This window comes from Lepus europaeus, chromosome 14 (assembly GCF_033115175.1).
Source record: "Lepus europaeus isolate LE1 chromosome 14, mLepTim1.pri, whole genome shotgun sequence".
Lineage (NCBI taxonomy): Eukaryota > Metazoa > Chordata > Mammalia > Lagomorpha > Leporidae > Lepus > Lepus europaeus.
In genome coordinates, this window is record NC_084840.1 from 18,483,302 (window position 1) to 18,503,673 (window position 20,372).

General features: G+C 54.3%; 2 protein-coding genes across 2 annotated transcripts; both read right to left on the reverse strand.

Annotated features, from left to right (window-relative positions):
* Positions 1–343: 343 nt before the first annotated feature.
* LOC133773379 (alpha-1,6-mannosyl-glycoprotein 4-beta-N-acetylglucosaminyltransferase-like) lies at positions 344–4,131 on the reverse strand. Its single transcript, XM_062210747.1, has 3 exons — positions 4,024–4,131; positions 2,991–3,192; positions 344–2,348 (listed from the first exon to the last, which is right to left on the reverse strand). Exons 1-3 carry the CDS (start codon positions 4,129–4,131, stop codon positions 1,210–1,212), a joined length of 1,449 nt encoding a protein of 482 aa, XP_062066731.1. The 3' UTR covers positions 344–1,209.
* A 2,965-nt stretch (positions 4,132–7,096) lies between these two features.
* On the reverse strand, positions 7,097–16,072 carry LOC133773380 (alpha-1,3-mannosyl-glycoprotein 4-beta-N-acetylglucosaminyltransferase C-like). The gene is made up of 3 exons (XM_062210748.1): positions 15,968–16,072; positions 13,913–14,069; positions 7,097–8,229 (listed from the first exon to the last, which is right to left on the reverse strand). The coding sequence occupies exons 1-3, from the start codon at positions 16,070–16,072 to the stop codon at positions 7,097–7,099; spliced, it is 1,395 nt and encodes a 464-aa protein (XP_062066732.1).
* Between the last annotated feature and the right edge of the window lie 4,300 nt (positions 16,073–20,372).

A 20,372-nucleotide genomic window follows, 5' to 3' on the forward strand; every position in this document is an offset into this window, starting at 1 on the left:
TGAAAGTCAGAGTTACACAGAGAGAGGAGAGGCAGAGAGAGAGAGAGAGAGAGAGAGAGAGAGAGAGAGAGAGAGGTCTTCCATCCGCTGGTTCACTCCCCAATTGGCCACAATGGCCAGAGCTGTGCCGATCTGAAGCCAGGAACCAGAAGCTTCTTCTGGGTCTCCCACGCGGGTGCAGGGGCCCAAGGACTTGGACCATCTTCTACTGCTTTCCCAGGCCATAGTGGGGAGCTGGATCGGAAGTGGAGCAGCCAGGTTTTGAACCGGCGCCCATATGGGATGTGGGTGCTGCATGCTGGGGCGTTAACCTGCTGTGCCACAGCGCCAGCCCTGATGTTATCTTTGGTTCGTCTTATTCATGCTGTCTTGAACAGCACCCAGCATGCAGTACGCACCCAGGTATGTGCTGAACAGATACACGGAGGAGGATATGAGTCTAACTACTTATTTTGCAATGAAAATAGAAAGATTTCTGCAATAAGAAATGTACCATGTCTTTCCTCAAGAGGGTGCGCCTGCTGGTTTAGCTATTCTGAAATGTTGAGGGAGACGGGGGACAAATCAATGCTCGGATGAAAGCGAAGTGTTCTCTCCTCAAACTGAAACACGTGAGCCTACACCAGCTTCTGCCCTCACTCTAGCAGGGTCGTGCATACTTGAAACACCCATTCCCAAATCCCAGCCCAGCAAACAGGTTCAACAGGGTCTCAGTGTGAAGACATCTGGATCCACCGGTATGGCCAAGTCAGTGGTCGCGGTGCTGTTAAGACTACTGCCAACTCTAGACTCAAGGAGAGATCCTGGGAAGCACCTGTATGGCCAAGAACCAAGTCGGTCCACGATCCCCCACCCCTCTTCCTCCTTCTTCTCTCTCTCTCTCTCTCTCTCCCTTGGAAGACAAAAGTCTTCTGTCTTGTGTCCGTCTCCCATCAGACAGTGTCATCTACCCAGAGTAGCCTAGAGAACTCAGAATCGGGGTGCCACCACCGCTTGGTACCCGGGACAGCCCTGGTTTCCCATCTCTTGCTCTGTGTCATTTTTCACAGCACGTCCTTTCCCTCTCCAGAGGCTCCCAGTATGGACAATAAATTTCATAGTCACCCTACTTGGAATGAGCATCCTTTGATTAAGTTCTAGATTTATTTCTTTCCAACCATGCAGATCCCATTCCCAAGCCTGATTCTTTCCGCGTCCCCGTTGTACCCCCTAACTCTCCTCCTCTTCCTCAGACTCCGTCCAGACTTTGATCTGCTTAATCAGAAGCCAAGACTCTTGAGATTCTAACACCAGCAGTTGTATACAACTCAGCTGCTCCACCGCACCTTCTTCGTAAAACACCCTCTGGTCCAGATTCCCTCCCACCAGCGGCCCCAGCAGGGTGTAGCGAGCACAGCCCCAGGAATCCCCTAAGGGCTCAGAGCCCAGCAGAACTTGCCCCTGGTGGAGCCGGTACAGCCCTTGCTCCAAAGTGCCTGTCAGCACCGCGACCCGGATGACTCTCTGCGGGCTGTCCAGGATGACAGTCAGGTGGTTGCCTTCCACGGGGTCCAGGGTGGAGTAGTACTCCTCGTTGAGAACGTAGGCGTACTGGGGGCCGATGTGCAGCAGGGACAGCATGTCGGTGCGAACCACCGCGGCGGGGTTGTCCGCCTCCCCAAACACCCTGTCCTCCTCCACAGGAAAGCAGGCGTCCTCCAGCTGGGACCTGTTGCCCATGTGGTGGAAGAGGGAGACGCCGAAACGAATAGGAACGGTTTGAGCCAAGAGAAGACGGAATTTAGAGAGCAGCAAGTGAGTAGGAGCGTCCTCGGGGAAGAGGAGGCAGAAAGAGGTGAAGCGGGAGAGGTCACGGCTGTGCAGAACCTGCCCGGAGCCCAGGCTGGAGAACTCCAGGACCACCCAGCGCAGCTCCCTCCAGGCCGCCAGCGTCCAGTAGATGGCAGAAACAAACCTGGGGGCGCACCGCGTGTTGTCTTCCAGCAGCAGGAAGTACTCCGAGAGCTCGCTGGCGAAGTTCATGAGCAGGGCCTGACCTTCTCTCTGCCGGGAGCGCAGAGCCTCACAGGGCGAGGACTGACTGGGCGTCAGGGGTCGCGGGAGAGGGGAGTCGCCGAGAAGACCGCTGACCACAAGCAGCCTCCGGGACTCTAGGTGCGGTGCAAAGGGGCCGGAAATATTGGCAGCTGCTCTGTGGAGCCGCTCGGGGTCAGGGTCTGACAGGTGGACCAGCACTATGATATGAGCCAGCTCAGGGTCGGAGGTAGCTTGGAAGAGGGAGTGCAAGGTGTCCAGGAGGTGGCTCCTGTGAGGATGCTGTATCGAGGAAATGCCCACGGTCAGCAGTTCTGGGGGAGACACGGGACCTTCAGCACCACAGGACGGGACGGGGCCCCAGGCCTCCCTCCCAGGTCCCGCCCGCACCGCCACACCCGCCGGTTTGCCCTCAGCCGGTCCGTCCTGGTCAGAGCTCTAGGATCTGATCCATCCTTTGAAAGGCAGCTGTGTGGGGAAGGCTGCCATGTGCCAAAGGTCCATTTGCTGGTGTGGCAATCATCCCAGCCTGGCCTTGACCTCGAGTCACCTCAGCTATGAGGATGCAGGCTGTGCAGGGAAACCCCAGGGCGTGGCCACCCATGCTCTGCAACCTGAGGTCTGCATCTCCCCTCTACCCACTGCCTTCTCCCAGGCTCCCACCGGCTCCTCTCCCATCCTTCTCCCCCTCCCTCCGGGGTCTGCCACGAGCGAGCTTCACTATGATGTGGCTCTGCAGGGTCACTGTGGCCTGGGGGCCATTCTCCTGTTGGTCCCTCGAGGGGTGGGCAGGCAGGAGGGAAACGCACTCAGGACCCTGACCAGTACTAGGGCCCATGGCGCGGCCCTGGCTCCCAGCCCTGCCTTCCTCATCTCCCCTCCCCCACCTTCCCATTTCTGGTGAAATTCCTGTCTGGCCTCCTCCCAGCCCGACTGCCCCTCCCCTGCCTACTCACTCTTTTCTGGGGGAGGAGCTCCAGCCAGGAGCTTGTAGCTGGCCTGCTGGAGCCCAGGGGGGGTTTTCTGCATCTCCTTGAAGGCTTCCAGATGGTTCTTGACTTCAGAGTTGAATTGCTCCCGAACCATCTGCCGAACCACAGTCTTCTTGTGCTTTTGAGGACAGACGGGGGTCAGGGCTGAGGCTGATGTCCAGATCTCCTGGAGTCAGCTGGGGACAGGTCCCCCTTGTAGGACAGGCTGGGGATGCCCAGGGTGGCTGTGTGTCAGGGCGCAGTTAATGTCGCTCCCGACAAGGGCTTTCCCGCAGACGTAGGGGCCTCGAGCCGGGAGGTGGAGCCCCCAGGGTCACGTGGAATGCCCTGGACATTGGCTGAGTCAGCCCGAGCCTGCTCCTGCCACGCCCTCCTCTAATTTGCCTCCCCTCACCAGGCTGGCCAAGGTCAGTGTCACCAGCTGTGGGCTGTGTAGGTTCTGCAGGACCTGCTGAAGCCCCTCCCAGCCGCACCCTTCAGGAACTCTCCCACGGTGCCTGGGCTCTGCAGTCCTTGCATGTGGGCCAGCACTCTGCTCACAGCCTGCTCCCCGAGCTGTGCCCCAGGGCAAACGTGGAGTCCCAGTCTCAGCCCATGGGCTGGAGTTTGCTCCTGCCACTTGTGGATGTTGTAACCGAGGGGGGAGACTCCACTTGATGTGAGAAACTAGAACATGAGGACCCTGGGGAGGGAGGTGGCCCACGCCCAGCTGCTCCCCAACACCTGCTGGCCCTTCCAGGCTGCGGGGTCCTCGAGAGCCGCCTGTGCCCCGTCCCGTCCTGACCACACTTACAATGACCTCTCCTCTGCCCTGCACCTCATCACGTTCTGCCTAAATCCCAGGCTGGTTTAAAGCTGATCTCTTCTCGGACGCTCACAATTCCTCACATGCTCTCTTTCTAGAACTTTCGCGATGAGACTGGAATGTTTAAGACAATTGGGAACCACTCCCTCCTTGAGGGTTGGCAAGGGGCCGGCCTCCATCTGCGGTACTCACCACGGACACACGGCCCTCTGTGTTCTCTTCTTCATCCTCTTGAAGGAAGAACCCCAGGACAATGAAGAAGGCAGCGATGAAGATATATCTCCGCAGGCAGGAGCGCATGGTGCTGGGCCCGGGAGCCCGGGAGCCGCTCTACGGCAACAAGTGGGTAGGAGTCGGATCCCGACTGGCTCCTGCCCAGAGCTCACATCTCCCTCCCCCGTAGGGGTCCTCCACCTCCTCTCCCCACCCTCCTGCTGGACACCACTGCCTGGTGGTGGCTTTAACCTTTCCCTGCCCAGGTCCACTCTTCCTGCTGCGGGTAGCCGTCTAAGGAAGGCAACGGTCAAGGGTTGGGTTCTATGCAGGTTCTGCCTTTGCCACCTCCTCCCTGGTGCTATCAGATCCTCTGCGGGTGGAGACCCAGCCAGAGAAGAGGGAAGAGGGAATACAGGGCTCGGTGTGAAGTACCTTCTTCCCCAGCCTCAGAGTGAAGCCACAGTCCCCTCTTGGGCTTCACTGACCAATTAGTTGGGTCTTGCCTATTTGTTCCCCACTTCCTTCTGTGCCTGATCCGTCCCAGGGTTGTCAGGCAGAGGTTCTGAATCAAGTCGGAGGGACAAGGGACGTGCTTGTTGGTTGCTCTCCCCTACCCTCGGCTGGTCAGCAGGACAGAAGGCTGAAAGTGGCCAGCAATTTCTAATCACGTGGAAGGTTTTTTTTTTTTTTTTTGTCTAACAGAAACCAGCTTGGGGGTCTCTAAAGAGTGCAGGGAATTCTCTGAAATCGAGGAGAAAAGGATTCAGGGTTGAAGAGGGGGTCCCAGGGCGACCCCTCTGAGGTTGCTGAGATCAGTCACCTGTCCCGGGAGACCCTGCCAGCCATTGTCACCGAGTGGACGGGGTGACTTGAGGAAAACACCTGTTTCTGAGTGAGGTGGGGATACTGCATGAAGAGCAGCTTGCCAGTCTTGTCACGTGAACTTTGAAAATGCACGGTCAGTTTGAGTCGAATCCAGAGTAGGTTTGAGCTACCCCTTCCCCCAGGCGGCGGTGCCCTGCCACGCCTCCCTCCCCGCTGCTGTCACGCTGTGCTCCTGGCGGGTCTCCCAGTCCCACCTGCAATCTCCGGTTCTCTCTTGGGCCCAGGAGTGACGCCCAGCGGGCCTGTGCACTTTCCCGCTGGTGCTCAGTGAGCTCACGCTCTCTTTCTCTTTCCCCTACTCTGAGGTCACAATGACGGCCCCCCCGTGCACTTACATAGGATTTTTTTTTTTTTTTTTTGACAGGTAGAGTTAGACAGTGAGAGAGAGAGACAGAGAGAAAGGTCTTCCTTCCGTTGGTTCACCCCCCAAATGGCCGCTACCACTGGAGCTGCGCCGATCCAAAGCCAGGAGCCAGGTGCTTCTTCCTGGTCTCCCATGCGGGTGCAGGGGCCCAAGCACTTGGGCCATCCTCCACTGCCCTCCCAGGCCACAGCAGAGAGCTGGACTGGAAGAGGAGCAACCGGAACTAGAACCCAGCGCCCATATGAGATGCCGGCACCACAGCGGGAGGATTAACCAAGTGAGCCACAGTGCTGGCCCCCATAGGGTGGGTTTTTATGTGGAGTCTGTGTTAGAGTTTCTGCAGTATTTTTCCCATGTGGATGCTTGCTTAACCTTGTACTGTGCATTAAAAAACATTCTTTCCCCATTCATTTTCAGTGTCATCTCTATTATAAGTCAAGTTTCTGTGTACCCCTAGTTCTTGGGGATGATTTTCGACCCATGTGCCTAAACCAGGTCAATCAAAAATATTACTTATTGAAAGACAAAGCAACAGAGAGACAGAGATCTACTATTCCCTGGTTTATTCCCCAAATGCTCATCACAACTAGGGCTGGGGCAGGCCAACGCCGGGAGCCGGGCACTCTGTCCAGACTCCACGGTGGGTGGCAGGGACCCACGTACTTGAGCCGTCATCTGCTGCCTCCCAGGGTGTGCATCGGCAGAATCCTGGGTCAGAAGCAGAGATGGGACTGGAACCCAGGAACCCTGACGTGGGCTGTGGGCGTCTCATGTGCTGGCTTCACCTGCTGCACCACGTTGTCACCCTCATCTCATTTGGATTAGAATAAACTATTTTATTTTATTGGAGTCCACACGTAAGTGAGATCATGCGACAGTTGTCTTTCCGTGGATGGCCTATCTCACTTGCCGTGGTGTGCTCTGGGTTCATCCGTGTTGTAGGGATGGCAGGGTCAGGCTTTCTGCGGGCTGGGTACCGTTCCACTCTAAGTCTCATGTGTACATGTGTGCTGGAGTGTCTTTATCCATTCATCTGTCAGTGGATGCCTGGGTTGCTTCCGTGTCTTGGCTGTCAGGGGTAACGCTGCAATGGATGTATTTATGAGGTGCTGACGTCATTTCCTTTGGGGAAAGATTGCTGGGTCAAATGGGGGTTCTGTGTTTAACGTTAGAAACTTCCACACTATTTCCCGTAATGGCTGCACAATCTACGTTCCCAGCAACTGTGTGCAAGCATTCCCTTCTCTCCACAGCCCTGCCAACGTTTAGATCTTGGCTGTCTGGGAACACCTGTGCGTAGGTGTGAGAGGTGGTATCTCAGAATGGTTTTCATTTGCATTTCGTGATGATTAATGATGTGGAGCACTTGTCTATACCTCTGCTGGCCATTTTCATGCCTTCTCTGAAGAAATGTCTGTTCCCTTATCAGCAGTGCCACTTCTATAATAAATAAGGTCTCTCTCTCTCTCTCTCTCTCTCTCTCCCCTAGTGCATACCCTGGGAGTCAGCAGGTGACGCCTTAAGCACTTGAGTCCCTGTCCCTCCTGTGGGAGATGTGGACTGAATGCTGGGCTCCTGGCTTCAGCCTGGTCCAGTCCTGGCATTTAGGGAATGAACAAGCACATGGAAGAACTCTCTGTCTCTCTGATTTTCAAATAAAATGAAATCAATAAAATTCAAGGAATACTGAAAAGAACCAGCTTCGCTGAACCAATGTCAAGACTTTAATGCTTTGTTACCTCTGTAGAGTTCTAGCCTGACCACTCGCACAACGTCCAGTGTCTGCTCCATGTGTCGGATTCACCGGATCCAGAGGTTGATGTGTCTGAGTGTGAATCCCGAGGGCAGAGTGGCTGTCACCAGCAATCTCACACACTTCACCTTCTTTCCAGACTTTTCCGACAGCACCTGCTTGTTCAAGATGCCATTGACAAGGAGCCCCAGGAGCACGTAGTCGTCACAGTCATCAATCAGGTTCGTGGTGTCGTAGCCCAGTTCCACCTGCCCCTCCTTCACCCGGTTCTCTTCGTCCAGCTCGGAGCCGGTCAGCACTTGAACTCGGGAGACTCTGGCAGGTGTGTCCAGAATCACGGTCAGATGGCTGCCAGCCTTAGCCTCCCTGGTAGAGAAGACGGTCCTGTCCAGGCTGTAGGCGTTCATGAGCGTGGAGCCATTGGTTACATTGAGGTTGGTATAGATGGTGGCTGCAGGGTTGCTGGGCGAGCCAGCGTCACTTTCCTCCGGCTCGGTCTCCCTGAGGCTGGTGAGCCTACCCTGCGCAGAGGAGGCATTGCCCACGCGCCGGAAGAGGGAGGGCAAGAACTGGATCGGTTTTTGCTGCAGGACGTCTTGGAAGTGGGAGAGAAGGTAGCGACAGGGCATGGTTTGGTGGAAGAGGAGAAGGAAGCAAACAAAGCCGGGGAGGTCGCGGGTGCGGAAGAGCTTTCCAGTGAGGCCCAGCTGCGAGAACTCCAGCGTCACCCAGGACGTCCACTCCCAGGTGGCCAGGGTGGCCGCGATGTGCGTGATGAAGCCCGGTGCACACTGCACGTCGTCGTCCATCACCAGGAAGTAGTCAGAGCAGTTGACAGCGAAGTTCATGAGGAAGGCGTAATCCAGGTTCTGCTCTGGGCGGAAGGCCCCGCGCGCGGGGCTGTGGCTGAAGGTTTTCTTCCGGTTTTTCAAAGGCCGATAGCTCTGGGGAGGAGTCGTGATCACCAGGAGCCGCCCGGCCTGCACGTGCGGCTGGAAGAGGGCCGAGAGGCTGGAGAGCGTTTGGTCCTGCCACTTGGGGTCTGGGTCCGCTAGCTGCACCACCACCGTGAAGCACCTCTGCTCGGCCGGGGAGGAAGCCAGGAAGAGCCGCTGCAGGGTGTGGACGAGGGCGCTCCCGCGGGGCCGGCGCCCGGAGGAGATCCCTATGGTCAGCAGCTCTAGGGGTGGGGAGAAGGGAGAGGCTTTGTCAGCTCAGAGAAACGAGGCGACCACTGCTGTGGGTGAGCTTGTGACACTGTAGGGTCTTTCTGTGGGCCAACTCCACGCCTCTATAGGGTTACATTACGGTTGTCTCCCCAACACTGGCCACGGGGCTGTATTATGAGTCCCTGGGACAGGGTCCATGGAGATGTCTGAGCAGGGACTCCCTACACCAAAGACACACGAGAAAACCAATGCACGGGCGCAGCTTCCTACAGAACTCTCCGGGCCATTCCAAGCTCAGAGCCACCAAAGACAAAGAGGAGGAGTCGGACCCTGGGATGCCTGTCTGGGACATGATGACATGATTCCTTCTAGAACAATTTCCAGAGCCACTGGGCCGGGAGCACCACGGGGCTGAGGGTGGCAGCATCCATCCTCAGGCTGAGGCCTAAGCATTTGTTTTTAAAGATTTATTTATTTATTTTGAAAATCAGAGTTATAGACAGAGAAGAAAAGATGCTATGAGAGATAGAAAGAGTCTTCCATTCTCTGGTTCACTCCCCAGACAGCGACAATGGCCAGTGCTGGGCCAGGTTGAAGCCAGCAGCCAGGAGCTTCTTCTAAGTCTCCCACGTGGGTGGCAGGGGCCTAAATACTTGGGCTACCTTCCGCTGCTTTCCCCAGGCCATTAGCAGGGATCTGGATCAGAAGTGGAGCAGCTGGGACGTTAACGGGTGCCCATACTGGATGCCGGCACCACAGGTGGAGGCTTTACCAGCTTTGCCACAATGCCCGACTCAAGGATTTGTTGTTGTAAAAAGGTGGAAGTCCAGCCAGGGAAGCTCATGGTGTGAGTTCCCGGGGCTGGAAAGAATGTTTGAGCTGAAGCCAACCATGCTTGGCACAGCGGGGGAATGGAGATGACCCAGTGACCGTGGCATTCCTCTGGGAGAAAGTTCTGCTACATCCCTGTGTAGAGCTCGGAAATGAAGAGGGCGTGCAAGGAAGATAAATGGGGAGACGTCCAGGTGTGCGGGGCTCCAGGGGAGAGACAGGGTGACTGACGCCTTACCGCGACAACCAGCTCCGCGGGGGCTCCTCCCCCAGAGGCTAGGAGCAGGCTGACCACCCCACCGCCCGCATTCGCAGAGGCCCCGGGTGAGGATCCTCAGAGATAAGTCTGTGAGAAGCATCACAAGTGCTATGAGACAGATGCTGGTGGAGGAGACGTCTGAGAACCTCACCCGTGTTCTACCAGTGCTCATGCCGGAGAGGAGGTCCCGCCTCCGCCCGAGAAGGGGCCCCTACCAACCAGAAAGTCTGTGGAAAATAGGCACATGGGGATGGATCGGGTTCAGGTTAGGCTTTTTAGAAACCGTGAGTAGGTGACGACGTGACCTTCCATCTGAAGGCACATGATGGCAGGGTGTCCCTGTGTCTAAGGTGTTAGCAGCCTTTGGTGCTCAGCGCTTATGTGCATTAATATTTTAGAGGTTGCAATAGGGTAGTGTTCTCTCCTTTTCTAAAAATAGTTATTCGAAAGGCAGCAAGAAAGAGAGGGAGAGAGATCTTCCATCCGGTGGTTCACTCCCCAGTTTGCCACATTAGCCATTTCTGGGCCAGGATGAAGCCAGGAGCCAGGAACTCCATCCAGGTCTCGCATGTGGGTGGCAGGGGCCCTAGTACTAGGGCCATCACCTGCTGCCTTCTTAGGCTTTTTAGCAGGAAGGTGGATCAGAAGCCGAGCAGAGCTGGAACTGGCACTCCTCCGTAGCCTGCTGCACCATAAGGCCTGCCCCAAGAAGGTGTCATTCGAAGCCAACGTGTCTTCATTTATTATCCAGAATGCTCCTATGAAGAGAGAACTCCCTGGTTCCCACAGCACAGCAGAGGAATGCTTGGTTGCCTCCCTGTATCGGCTTTCAGAATAATGGATCGGTGCCCTAATGTTCTCAAATGGTGACAGAATTTATCAGTTTTTTCTCATCCATGTGAACTCATGGATTTTACATGTTTCCAACCACTGAAATTTTATTCTTTCTAAAATATTTATTTATTTGAGGGGACCCTTCCATCTGCTGGTGGGGGTGGGGGTAGATGGTCACACCACTGAAGGCAGGAACAGGTGACTCAATCCAGAGGAGTAAACCAGCAGATGGAAGATTCTCTCCCTCTCACTCTTCCATTCACATACATACATACATACATACATAAATACATAATAAGTGAATATTTTTTAAAGGGACAGGAGCTCAGGATCTTACTCCAAGAAGCAAGTGGCTACATTTAAGACATGTTGTACATAAATAAGAACGAAACCTCAGGGCGAGCATCTGGCCCTGCAGTTAGGAGGCCAGTGAGAACGCCCGTGTCCCACGTTGGGTGCCCAGGCTTGACACCCAGCTCCAGCTCCGACTGCAGACTCCTGCTGGTGCAGATCCTGGGAAGGCAGGGACCTGAAAGCACTCTTCTTTTTGTTCTTTTTTAAAAATACCTGTTTACTTTTATTTGAAAGTCAGAGTTACAGACACACACACACACAGATCTTGCATCCACTGGTTCACTCCCCAGATGGCCACAACAGCTGAGGCTGAGCCAGGCTGGAGCCAGGAGCTTCATCTGGGTCTCCTCCGTGGGTGGCAGGGGCCCAAGCACTTGGGCCATGCTCTGCTGCTCTGAATATGCTTTTCCTAAGACAGGACTGTCCCTCCGCTCTTGCGGAAATCTTGAATCTCATTCCTGAATCCCTCGCCCTGACTGCTGAGGGAGGGGCAAATCTGACGCCCCCTGGAGCGCATTTTCTTTCAGGGCTGGGTGACAGGCACAACCAGCCTCATTCCCAGCACCTCTGGCTTTTGCACTCACTGGAGTGAGAGGCAAACATTTTCCTCCTCTTCATCTGAACGCGTAAGCCTTTCCGACAGCCCTGTTTCTTTTGCTGCAAATTCTTTTCCTTGGACTTGGGAGCTGGGGTCATGGGAACAGGTGTGGAGTGATGTACAGGGAAGCAGGTTGTGTTGTGGGGCCCAAACTGCATTTCTCCAGTCCAACTGGAGGTGAACGAAGCAGGAGGCAGGGGGGTTCAGTCAACCCCTCCTCTACCCCTGGGTGTGTCTGAATTAGTCCGAGGCCAGCTGGGAAAAGGAGCACCCTTCAGCACGGTAAGTGACATCTGGCTCTGTAAGTCCCGTGAAAACACACACAGAGGACACACAGGACTTTTAAAAAAGCATAAGTGTTGTCAGATAGAATTCACCTATTTCAAAGCCATAGATGAAATGGAACTTTAGGAATGAGAGCAGAAGTACGTAAGGTTCATGACCACACTGAGACATTTAACCTGTTTCAGAAATCAGTTTAGGTAAGCATGAACAGTCTTGAACAACACACGAAGAAACTCGTTCTTAACTCTGTGTGTGTGTGTGTGTGTTTAACGCTCATCAGAGAATGCACATTCCTTTCAAATATCCATAGAACATGCGGGTCATACCTTAGACCGTGAAGACTTCGATTTTAATTGTCCTGAGATGGCCATCTTCTAGACTCTACCCTTTGATGATGGAGCAAGGTAACTAATGCCTAACCAAAGGCATCCCTCTGGATATGGAAAATCGTGGCTCCAAACACCTCTTGGATTAAAGAGGAAATCCGAATGGAAACTACCAGCTACTCGGAAGCGAATGGGGAAAAGATCACCACAGACCACAGCCTGTGACACAGTGTTCAAGTGGGCATTAGGAGAGAAAGTCTAGTTTCCACTGCGTTCACTGGGAGACAGCACCAGGGGCAGGCGTTGTGGCAAAGGAGGTTAAGCTGCTGTTTGGGACCCCGTGTCCCATGTCAGAGTGCCTCTGAATCCCAGCTACTCCACGCTTCTATACAGCTTCCTGCTAACGCACCTGCGAGCAGTGCATCATGGTCCAAGTGCTTGGCTTCCTGCCACCCATGTGGGAGGCCCAGCTGGAGTTCCTGGCTCCTGCTTTTGGTGTTGTCCAGCCCCAGTGGTTATGGGCATTTGAGAAGGGGACCAGTGGATGAAAGATATCTCCCTCTCTGTCACACTGCTTTTCAAATAAATAAATCATTAAAAATTATAAGTCACCTCGGGGGGCAAGTGTTGTGGCACCAGTAGATTGAACCACTGTTTGCCACTCTTGTATACCATGATGGAGCATCGGTTTGAGTCCAGGGTACTCTGCTTCCAAACTGGCTTCCTGCTAATGTGCATGGAAAGGCAGTGGAAGATGGTCCAAGTTTTGGGGAGCCTGCTGCCCACATGGGAGACTCAGATGGAGTTCTGGGCTCCTGGCTTTGGCCTAGACCTGCCCTGTCCATTGTGGCCTTTGGAGAGGACACCAGTGGATGGAAGATCTCTCTCTGTCTCTCTGCCACTCTGCCTTTCAAATAAATAAAATAAATCTTTTAAAAAACATTCATCTGGAAAAGAAAAGATAAAGAATTGACAATTAAAATTTGAAAGAGGCTGGCGCTGTGGCTTAGCGGGTAAAGCCACTGCCTGCAATGCCAGCACCCCATATAGCCACTGGTAAGAGTCCCGGCTACTCCACTTCCCATCCAGCTCTCTGCTATGGCCGGGGAAAGCAGTAGAAGATGGCTCAAGTCCTTGGGCCCCTGCACCCATTTGGAAGACCCAGAAGAAGCTCCTAAGCCCTGGCTTCGGATCGGCACAGCTCCAGCCATTGCGGCCAGTTGGGGAGTGAACCAGCAGATGGAAGACCTCTCTCTCTCTCTCCCTCTGTCCTTGTCTGTGGTTCTGTGTAACTCTGCCTTTCAAAAAAATAAATAAATCCTTAAAAAAATTTGAAAGAATACAAAAATAAGTAGTAGGAGGAAAGATTTAGTTTAACAACATATACAATAAGTTAGTAGCTCAAATCACATGGAATGGTCACAGGAACATTTAAAAAGTTCACGGAACAAAATGGTTTCAAGAAAATAAACTCATTGCATGGGTGCTGTGGCACAGTGGGTTAAGCTGCTGCTTGGGATGCCCATGTCCCTCAGAGTGCTGGTTCAAGTCCGAGCTATTCAGTTTCCAAACCAGTTCCTGCTGTGGAATAGCGGGTAAAGCAGCTATCTCCCTTATGGGCACCAGTTCGAGTCCTGGCTGCTCCACTTCTGATTCAACTCCCTGCTAATGCACCTGAGAAAGCAGAGGAGGATGGCCCAAGTGTTAGGGTCCCTGCACCCTCGTGAGAGACCAGATTGAAGCTCCTGGTTCCTGGCTTTAGCCTAGCACAGCCCCACTATTGTAGCCACCTGGGGAGTGAACCAGCAGACGGAAGATCTCCACCCACCCCTTACCTCTGACTTTCAAGTAAATAAATAAATATATATTTTTTAAAACGGAGGTTCTGATGCTGTAGGTCTGGGGTAGCCTGGGATCCTGCATTTCTAGAAGCTCCTAGCTGCTGCCACCACCATCCATTGTCGGTGGACCACACCTTGAGTCCCAAAGCCCTAGATGTTGTCTACAGCCTGGGGAACCCAAAGAGACCACCCCTCAAGACTCCACACTGCCCACCCCCCACCTTCCTTCCCCTCCCAGACCGGGTCCTGGGCTCCCCTGCTGACTTCCTGGTTTCACGGTAGGAGGGCGGGAGCGTCAGTTCCTCAGGTCTGATCCTCCTCCCTGCGTCTCCCCAGCATCCGCTCCCTTCCCTCGTGAGCACTCACTCTTTTCCACGGGAAGGGCTCCCAGCAAGACACGGGACTTCACGTGTCTGGTGGGTTCCGAGCTCCTCTGCATAGCTTTGAAGGCTTCCAGGTGCGATTTTCTGCCGGGATTGACCTGCATGCGGACCCTCTGCCAAGCGACCACCTCCTTCTCCTCCTGAAGCAGAGGCCTGCGTCAGCTCCAGGGTCCCTCTCTCCGGGAGTAGTGGCTGAGGGCCCCCCGGAGGGTAATGCAGTAGTCTCCAGGACACAGGGTGGGGCTCAGGTTTAGTTCAAGTTCCTTCCTTGTCTACTGAGCGAGTTCTCCCGAGGGGCTCTGGTGCAGGCTACGGGTCTGGGGACAGGGGTTGGGGTTTCTCTGGCTTTCCCCGGGTCCTATGCAGGGAATGAAAGCACGCCATGGTCACCCCTCACTATCCCCACGACTCCAGTCTGATGTGACGTGGGTCACCCAACCCCACCAAGGGCATGGCCTGTGTTAGGTGTGAGACGCAGGGCCAGGCAACGCTTCCCACTGGGCACCAGCCCTCTCCTCTGACGTCTTCCCTAATGCCCAGGATTCCGCTCGGCTGGGGAACTGAGTCAGCTACTCCGAGGGGCAGGACCCACGCGTAAAATGGAAGAAAATGTTTAAGTTTGAGAGCCAAGGGAAATTTTCAAAGATATAAAGATTCGAAAATGAAGAAAAATGGCTACCTCAGCAGCTGCTGTAAGACAAGGGAGAAGTCGGCGTGGGTGTTTGGTGCAGCAGCCAAGACCTTGCCTGGAGCGCCTGCTCCCCTTAATGGGGTCCCTGCGTGTGAGTGCCCACTCTGTTCCTGATGACAGTGCCATGCAGTCGCACAGCCCGGGAGGCTCAAGTCGCTGTGGCCCTGCCACCCGTGTGGGAGGCCTGGCCTGACTTCCTGGCTCCCAGCTTCAGGCGGGCCTGTCCCCGGCTACTGCAGGTGCTGGGGGAATGACCAGTGGATGGGAACTCTGTCTGCCTGCCTGTGCCTCTCTGCCTCAGAAAGAAATAGAAAGAGGGGGCCGGAGCTGCAGTGTAGCGGGTAAAGCTGCCGCCTGAAGTGCCCACATCCCATAAGGGTGCCGGCTTGAGTCCCAGCAGCTCCACTTCTGTTCCAGCTCTCTGCGATGGCCTGGGAAAGCAGTGGAAGATGGCCCTCGTGCTTGGGCCTGGGATAGCAGTAGAAGATGGCCTAAGTCCTTGGGCCCCTGCACCCACATGGGAGACCCAGAAGAAGCTCCTGGCTCCTGGCTTTGGATCTGCCCAGCTCTGGCCATTGCGGCCAATTAGGGAGTGAACCAGCAGATAGAAGACCTCTCTCTCTCTCTCTCCCTCCCTCCCTTCCTCTGCCTCTCTGTAACTCTCTGCCTTTCAAATAAATAAATCTTTTTAAAAAAGAAAAAGAAAAAGAAATGGAATAAAGAAAAGGGACGAGGCCGGCGCCGTGGCTCAACAGGCTAATCCTCCGCCTAGCGGCGCCGGCACACCAGGTTCTAGTCCCGGTTGGGGCACTGGATTCTGTCCCGGTTGCCCCTCTTCCAGGCCAGCTCTCTGCTGTGGCCCGGGAAAGCAGTGGAGGATGGCCCAGGTGCTTGGGCCCTGCACCCACATGGGAGACCAGGAGAAGCACCTGGCTCCAAGCTTCGGAACAGCGCAATGCGCCGGCCGCAGCGGCCATTGGAGGGTGAACCAACGGCAAAAAGGAAGACCTTTCTCTCTGTCTCTCTCTCTCTCACTATCCACTCTGCCTGTCAAAAAAAAAAAAAAAAAAAAAAAAAAAAAAAAAAAAAAAGGAAAAGAAAAGAAAAGGGACGATTCTGCTTAAGCATTAAATAAGTGTTAATTCTTTCCAACCCTGGTTCCCTGCCATCCCGAGTGTCAGCTTCCCTTACTGTCTTCATCAGGGAGAAAATGGTACACGCATCCCTCACACTTTCCTCTGGGAATGTCTACAGTACTTGTGACAGTTCCACATGAGAGTATGCTTACATAATGTCTTTTTACTTTTGGTCCAGGAATTTCAGATTTGCCCCACCCATATTACTCACCCAAGACAGGAAACTGGTAGCATCCAAGGGGTTTTCTTTAATGAAGTACACGACCGGGAACACCAGTGCTGTGGCCAGAGTGAGTCTCCACAGGAGAGCTTTCATGGTGCCGGGCTGGGGGCGTGGAGAGCGGGTTCTCACTCTCTAACCCTTGGGTGGGCACTCAGACACCTGCAATCCATACACTATTGAGAAAAGTTTCCATCCAATGATAGTACAGAAAAAGACCCCAATTCAAGTCACCCAAAAAGGCCACCCCTGCAGGAAGATAAGCCAGTGGGCCCTTGTGTCCACGAGAACCTGAGCTCAAGCCAGCTGTTGCTCCAGGTTCAAGTGTGATGGCCATGGCTTCCCCACGGGTCTTCTTCCTGATTCTAGAGTCTGGCCCCGCCCTGCACCTCTAGTTTCTTGGTCAAGGCTTTGGGGGCAACGTTAAGTTCTGTAAGGGGCACTCTCGCCCCTGGGGCCTGAAGTCTGGAGCCGTGGTTGGCTGTGGCCTCATCAGTCCTGGCTGCCATGATGAAGACCTGGACGTGGATACTCACTGGAGATACAGAGTAAGGATCTCAGGCTGCTGGTGAACAAGTCCGGAGTGCGAGAGGCAAGCTCCCTTGAACACAGGAGCCCTCCAGTCCCCAGGGCTTCTGAGGGGCAGGAAGTCAGTCTATTTTTTTTTTTTTAAGTTCCAACCACAGATACCACCTGGCATGCCAGCATCCCATATCCAAGTTTCAGTTCAAGTCCCAGCTGCTCTGGTTCCAATACACCTCCCTGCTAATGCTCCTGGGAAGGCAGGGGAAGATGGGCCAAGTGCTCGGGCCCCTGCCACCCACGTGGGAGACCTGGATGGAGTTCCTGGTTCCTGGCTCCAGCCTGGCTCAGCCCAGGTCATGTGGCCATTTGGGGTGTAAACCAGCAGATGGAAGCACTCTCTCTCTCTCTCTCTCTCTCTCTCGCTCTCGCTCTCTCTCTCTCTCTCTCTCTCTGTCATTCTGCCTTTCAAATAAGCAAATCTTTTTTTTTAAAAAGTAAATAAAGCTCCAACTGCGACAGGTAGAAGTCCTCACCATGGCTGAGCTGTGGTTCTACCCGAGACAGCCTTCCTGCGTGCACGGGAACTGAGCTCCACACCACTTGAGTGTTCAGTTTCCTGCAAAGTTATAAAGAAGAAAATGCACTGTCTGGAGCTGGGGTGGCAGCAGACTGTGCCTCCCCGGAGGCAGGACCAGGTGGCCCCTGCTGTCACAGGACAGCCCCGGTGACCATTGTGCTCCCTGAATGGGCGCTGCTTACCCCTCCAGCCCCGCACCAGGCACCAGTGCCCTGCTGAGTGCAGGGCCAGGAAGCTGCGCTGTCAGCTGCCCGGGGTTCTGGCCCAGGCCCAGGAAGGGAGACCGTAACCAGGCCACATTATTCACCAAATAAAAATAGCTTCCTTGGTGCTTTTCCCCAGAGAAGCATGATGCATGTTCAATGTTAACCGTACAAGAACAAACAGTAAAGATGACTCAAAATCCCAGCGGCCAGAAATCACTTCTTGCTAACACCTGGTGAACATTGTGATGCAAAACGAGAAGGACCACTTAGTGTCTGATGCCAAACCGAACAGAAAATGGCACCCGACCTCTTGCTGACAGAGGCCAAGTCACTCAGGAGCTCCTGCCCTGTGTCATGTGAGCAACAGGACTCACAGGTGTGGGGATTCCCCAGGGTCCAGGAAACAGGCCAGCGTTCATGGGCAGGTGCAGCGTCTGTGGGCAGGTGCAATGTCCATGGGCAGGTGCAGTGTCCGCGGGCGGCTTCCAGGTTCCATGTTATCCCACACATGCTGTTCTTTCCCCTACAGATCGCCACCACGCCTCTCTATCTTGTCGTCATTCTTATTTTCCTTAATAATTGATGTTCTAAGTCTGCCTTTCCCACGCTCACTCTCCTCCTGCCTCTCTCTCACTGCTCTGAATAACACACTCAGTCACTATCTAAGGAAAAAATGCTGGCAATGTAATACCACTGTAAGGGGCTGGCCGCCGCCTGCAGCTCCAGCATCCCATGTGGTTGCCAGCTTGAGTCCCGGCCACTCCACTTCTGATCCAGCTCCCTACTGATGGCCAGGGAATGTGCTTGGGCCCCTGCCACCCATGTGGGAGACTTGGATGAAGCTCCTGGATTCGACCTGGCCCAGCCCTGGTTGTTGTAGCCATTTGAGGAGTAAACCAGCAGATTTTTCCTTTGTCTCTCCCTCCTTCTCTGTAACTCTGAGTTTCAAATAAATAAATAAATACATCTTTTGAAAAATACTATTATAAGCCCAGTACTGCAGTGTCCACTCTGAAGAAGGTCTTCCAGGGCCGGTGCTGTGGCACAGCAGGTTACGTCACTGCTTGTGATGCCGGCATCCCGTATCAAGTGCCAGTTGGAGTCCAGGCTACTCTGTTTCTGATCCTGGCTCCTTGGCTTCTGCCTGGCCCAGCCATGGCCGTTATGGCCATTTGGGGAGTAAACCAGGAAATGAAAGATCTCTCTCTCTCTCTTTTTTTAAGATTTATTTTATTTATTTGATAGGCAGAGTTACAGAGAGAGGTAGACAGAGAGAGAGGTCTTCCATCTGCTGGTTCACTCCCCAAGATGGCTGCAACGGCCGGAGCTGTGCCGATCCGAAGCCAGGAGCCAGAAGCTTCTTCTGCGTCTCCCATGTGGGTGCAGGGACCCCAGGACTTGGGCCATCTTCTACTGCTTTCCCTGGCCACAGCAGAGAGCTGGATCGGAAGAGGAGCAACCAAGATAGAACCGGCACACATATAGGATGCCGGCGCTTCAGGCCAGGGCGTTAACCTGCTGAGCCACAGCGTCAGCCCCTCTCTCTCTCTTTCTCAGTATCTCTCCCTCTCTCTTTCTGTAACTCCGCCTGTCAAATAAGTAAATCTTAAAAAATAAGGAAGTGGGGGGCCGGCACTGTGGCTCACTTGGCTAATCCTCCGCCTGTGGCGCCAGCATCCCATATGGGTGCCGGGTTCTAGTCCCGCTTGCTCCTCTTCCAGGCCAGCTCTCTGCTGTGGCCCGGGAGTGCAGTGGAGGATGGCCCAGGTCCTTGGGTCCCTGCACCCGCATGGGAGACCAGGAGAAGCACCTGGCTCCTGGCTTTGGATCGGCGCAGCTCCAGCCCTAGCGGCCATTTGGGGGGTGAACCAACGGAAGGAAGACCTTTCTCTCTGTCTCTCTCTCTCACTGTTTAACTCTACCTGTCATGGCGTCCATTTGGGGAGTGAACCAATAGAAGGAAGACCTTTCTCTCTGTCTCTTTCTCTCTCGCTGTCTAACTCTGTCAAATAAAAAAAGAAGAAAAAAGGACTTTAAAAAAAATAAGGAAGTGAACAGGAGAGCAGAATTTATTAAAAGGCAAAATGATAGCACACACTCAGGTGTGAGTGCAGGCGACCTCGAGAGAGAGCATTGCTGCCACCCGGGCTGGGTCCACTTTTCCTAGGATGAAAGGTGGGGCTGCAGTGCAGGTGTGAGCCCAGGAAGGTGTCGCCGTGTTGGGGCCTGGGGTAAGTGAGGCGGAGCTGCACGGTGAGGAGCGGGTGTGCTGCTGAGCCACCCGAGGGTGACGGGGTCTGGCAGCACACATGTCTTGGGTGTTGGTAGCCCTTGGCCCCTCGGCCCTCCCTGACTCCCTGCCACAGCAAAGCCACTGTAATTTGACAAATTGGGACTGAACCATTGTTAAGTCAGGGACTGTCTGTAGATGTGTCTGCAGGCAGTATATGTCACAGAATTTAATTTTCCCTATTTATTTCAGTCTGTATGTGCTCCTCTGGACGCAGTGCTATAGAAAGCCTTTGGACTACTTGAAGGATGGGAAGTAGGTGCAGAGAAAAAGGATGGGAGAGACGCGTTCTGGCTGTAAAGTCCCGTGGGAACACTCGGTGTGGCGCTGGGTAAGGGAGTGAGCTCAGGAGGAAGCCCTGTGCTTCCTGGATCACAGATGGAGGTCCTGGGGTGTGCATGACAGAGCTCACACTCCAGCCGGCAGAGTCAGTCTCCGCCCTTTACCCTCCATCACGTTACTGAGCCATGGAGAATAAGTGGGGTATCCTGGTCTGGAGCATTACATTGGAGAACCGTGTCTCCCTTAGGCGATTGTGGTAGGTAGCGTAGGCGTTCACAACAGAGGTGTTTTCCAAGTGAAAACAACTCCCAGAGGGGCCTAGAGGTGGGATGCAATCATAGGTGCCACTGTGTACGTGGAGATCTTCCCTCCTGGACCAGGCTGGAGAAGACAGACGCCAAGCTTTCCCAACAGGTGCCTCCCCAAATCCGGGAGAGTTGCTGCCCGCCTCCAGGGTGCATCCTCCTGACAATCGTTGGCCTCACTGGGGCTGAGGGCTGGGCCAGGTGGTGGGGG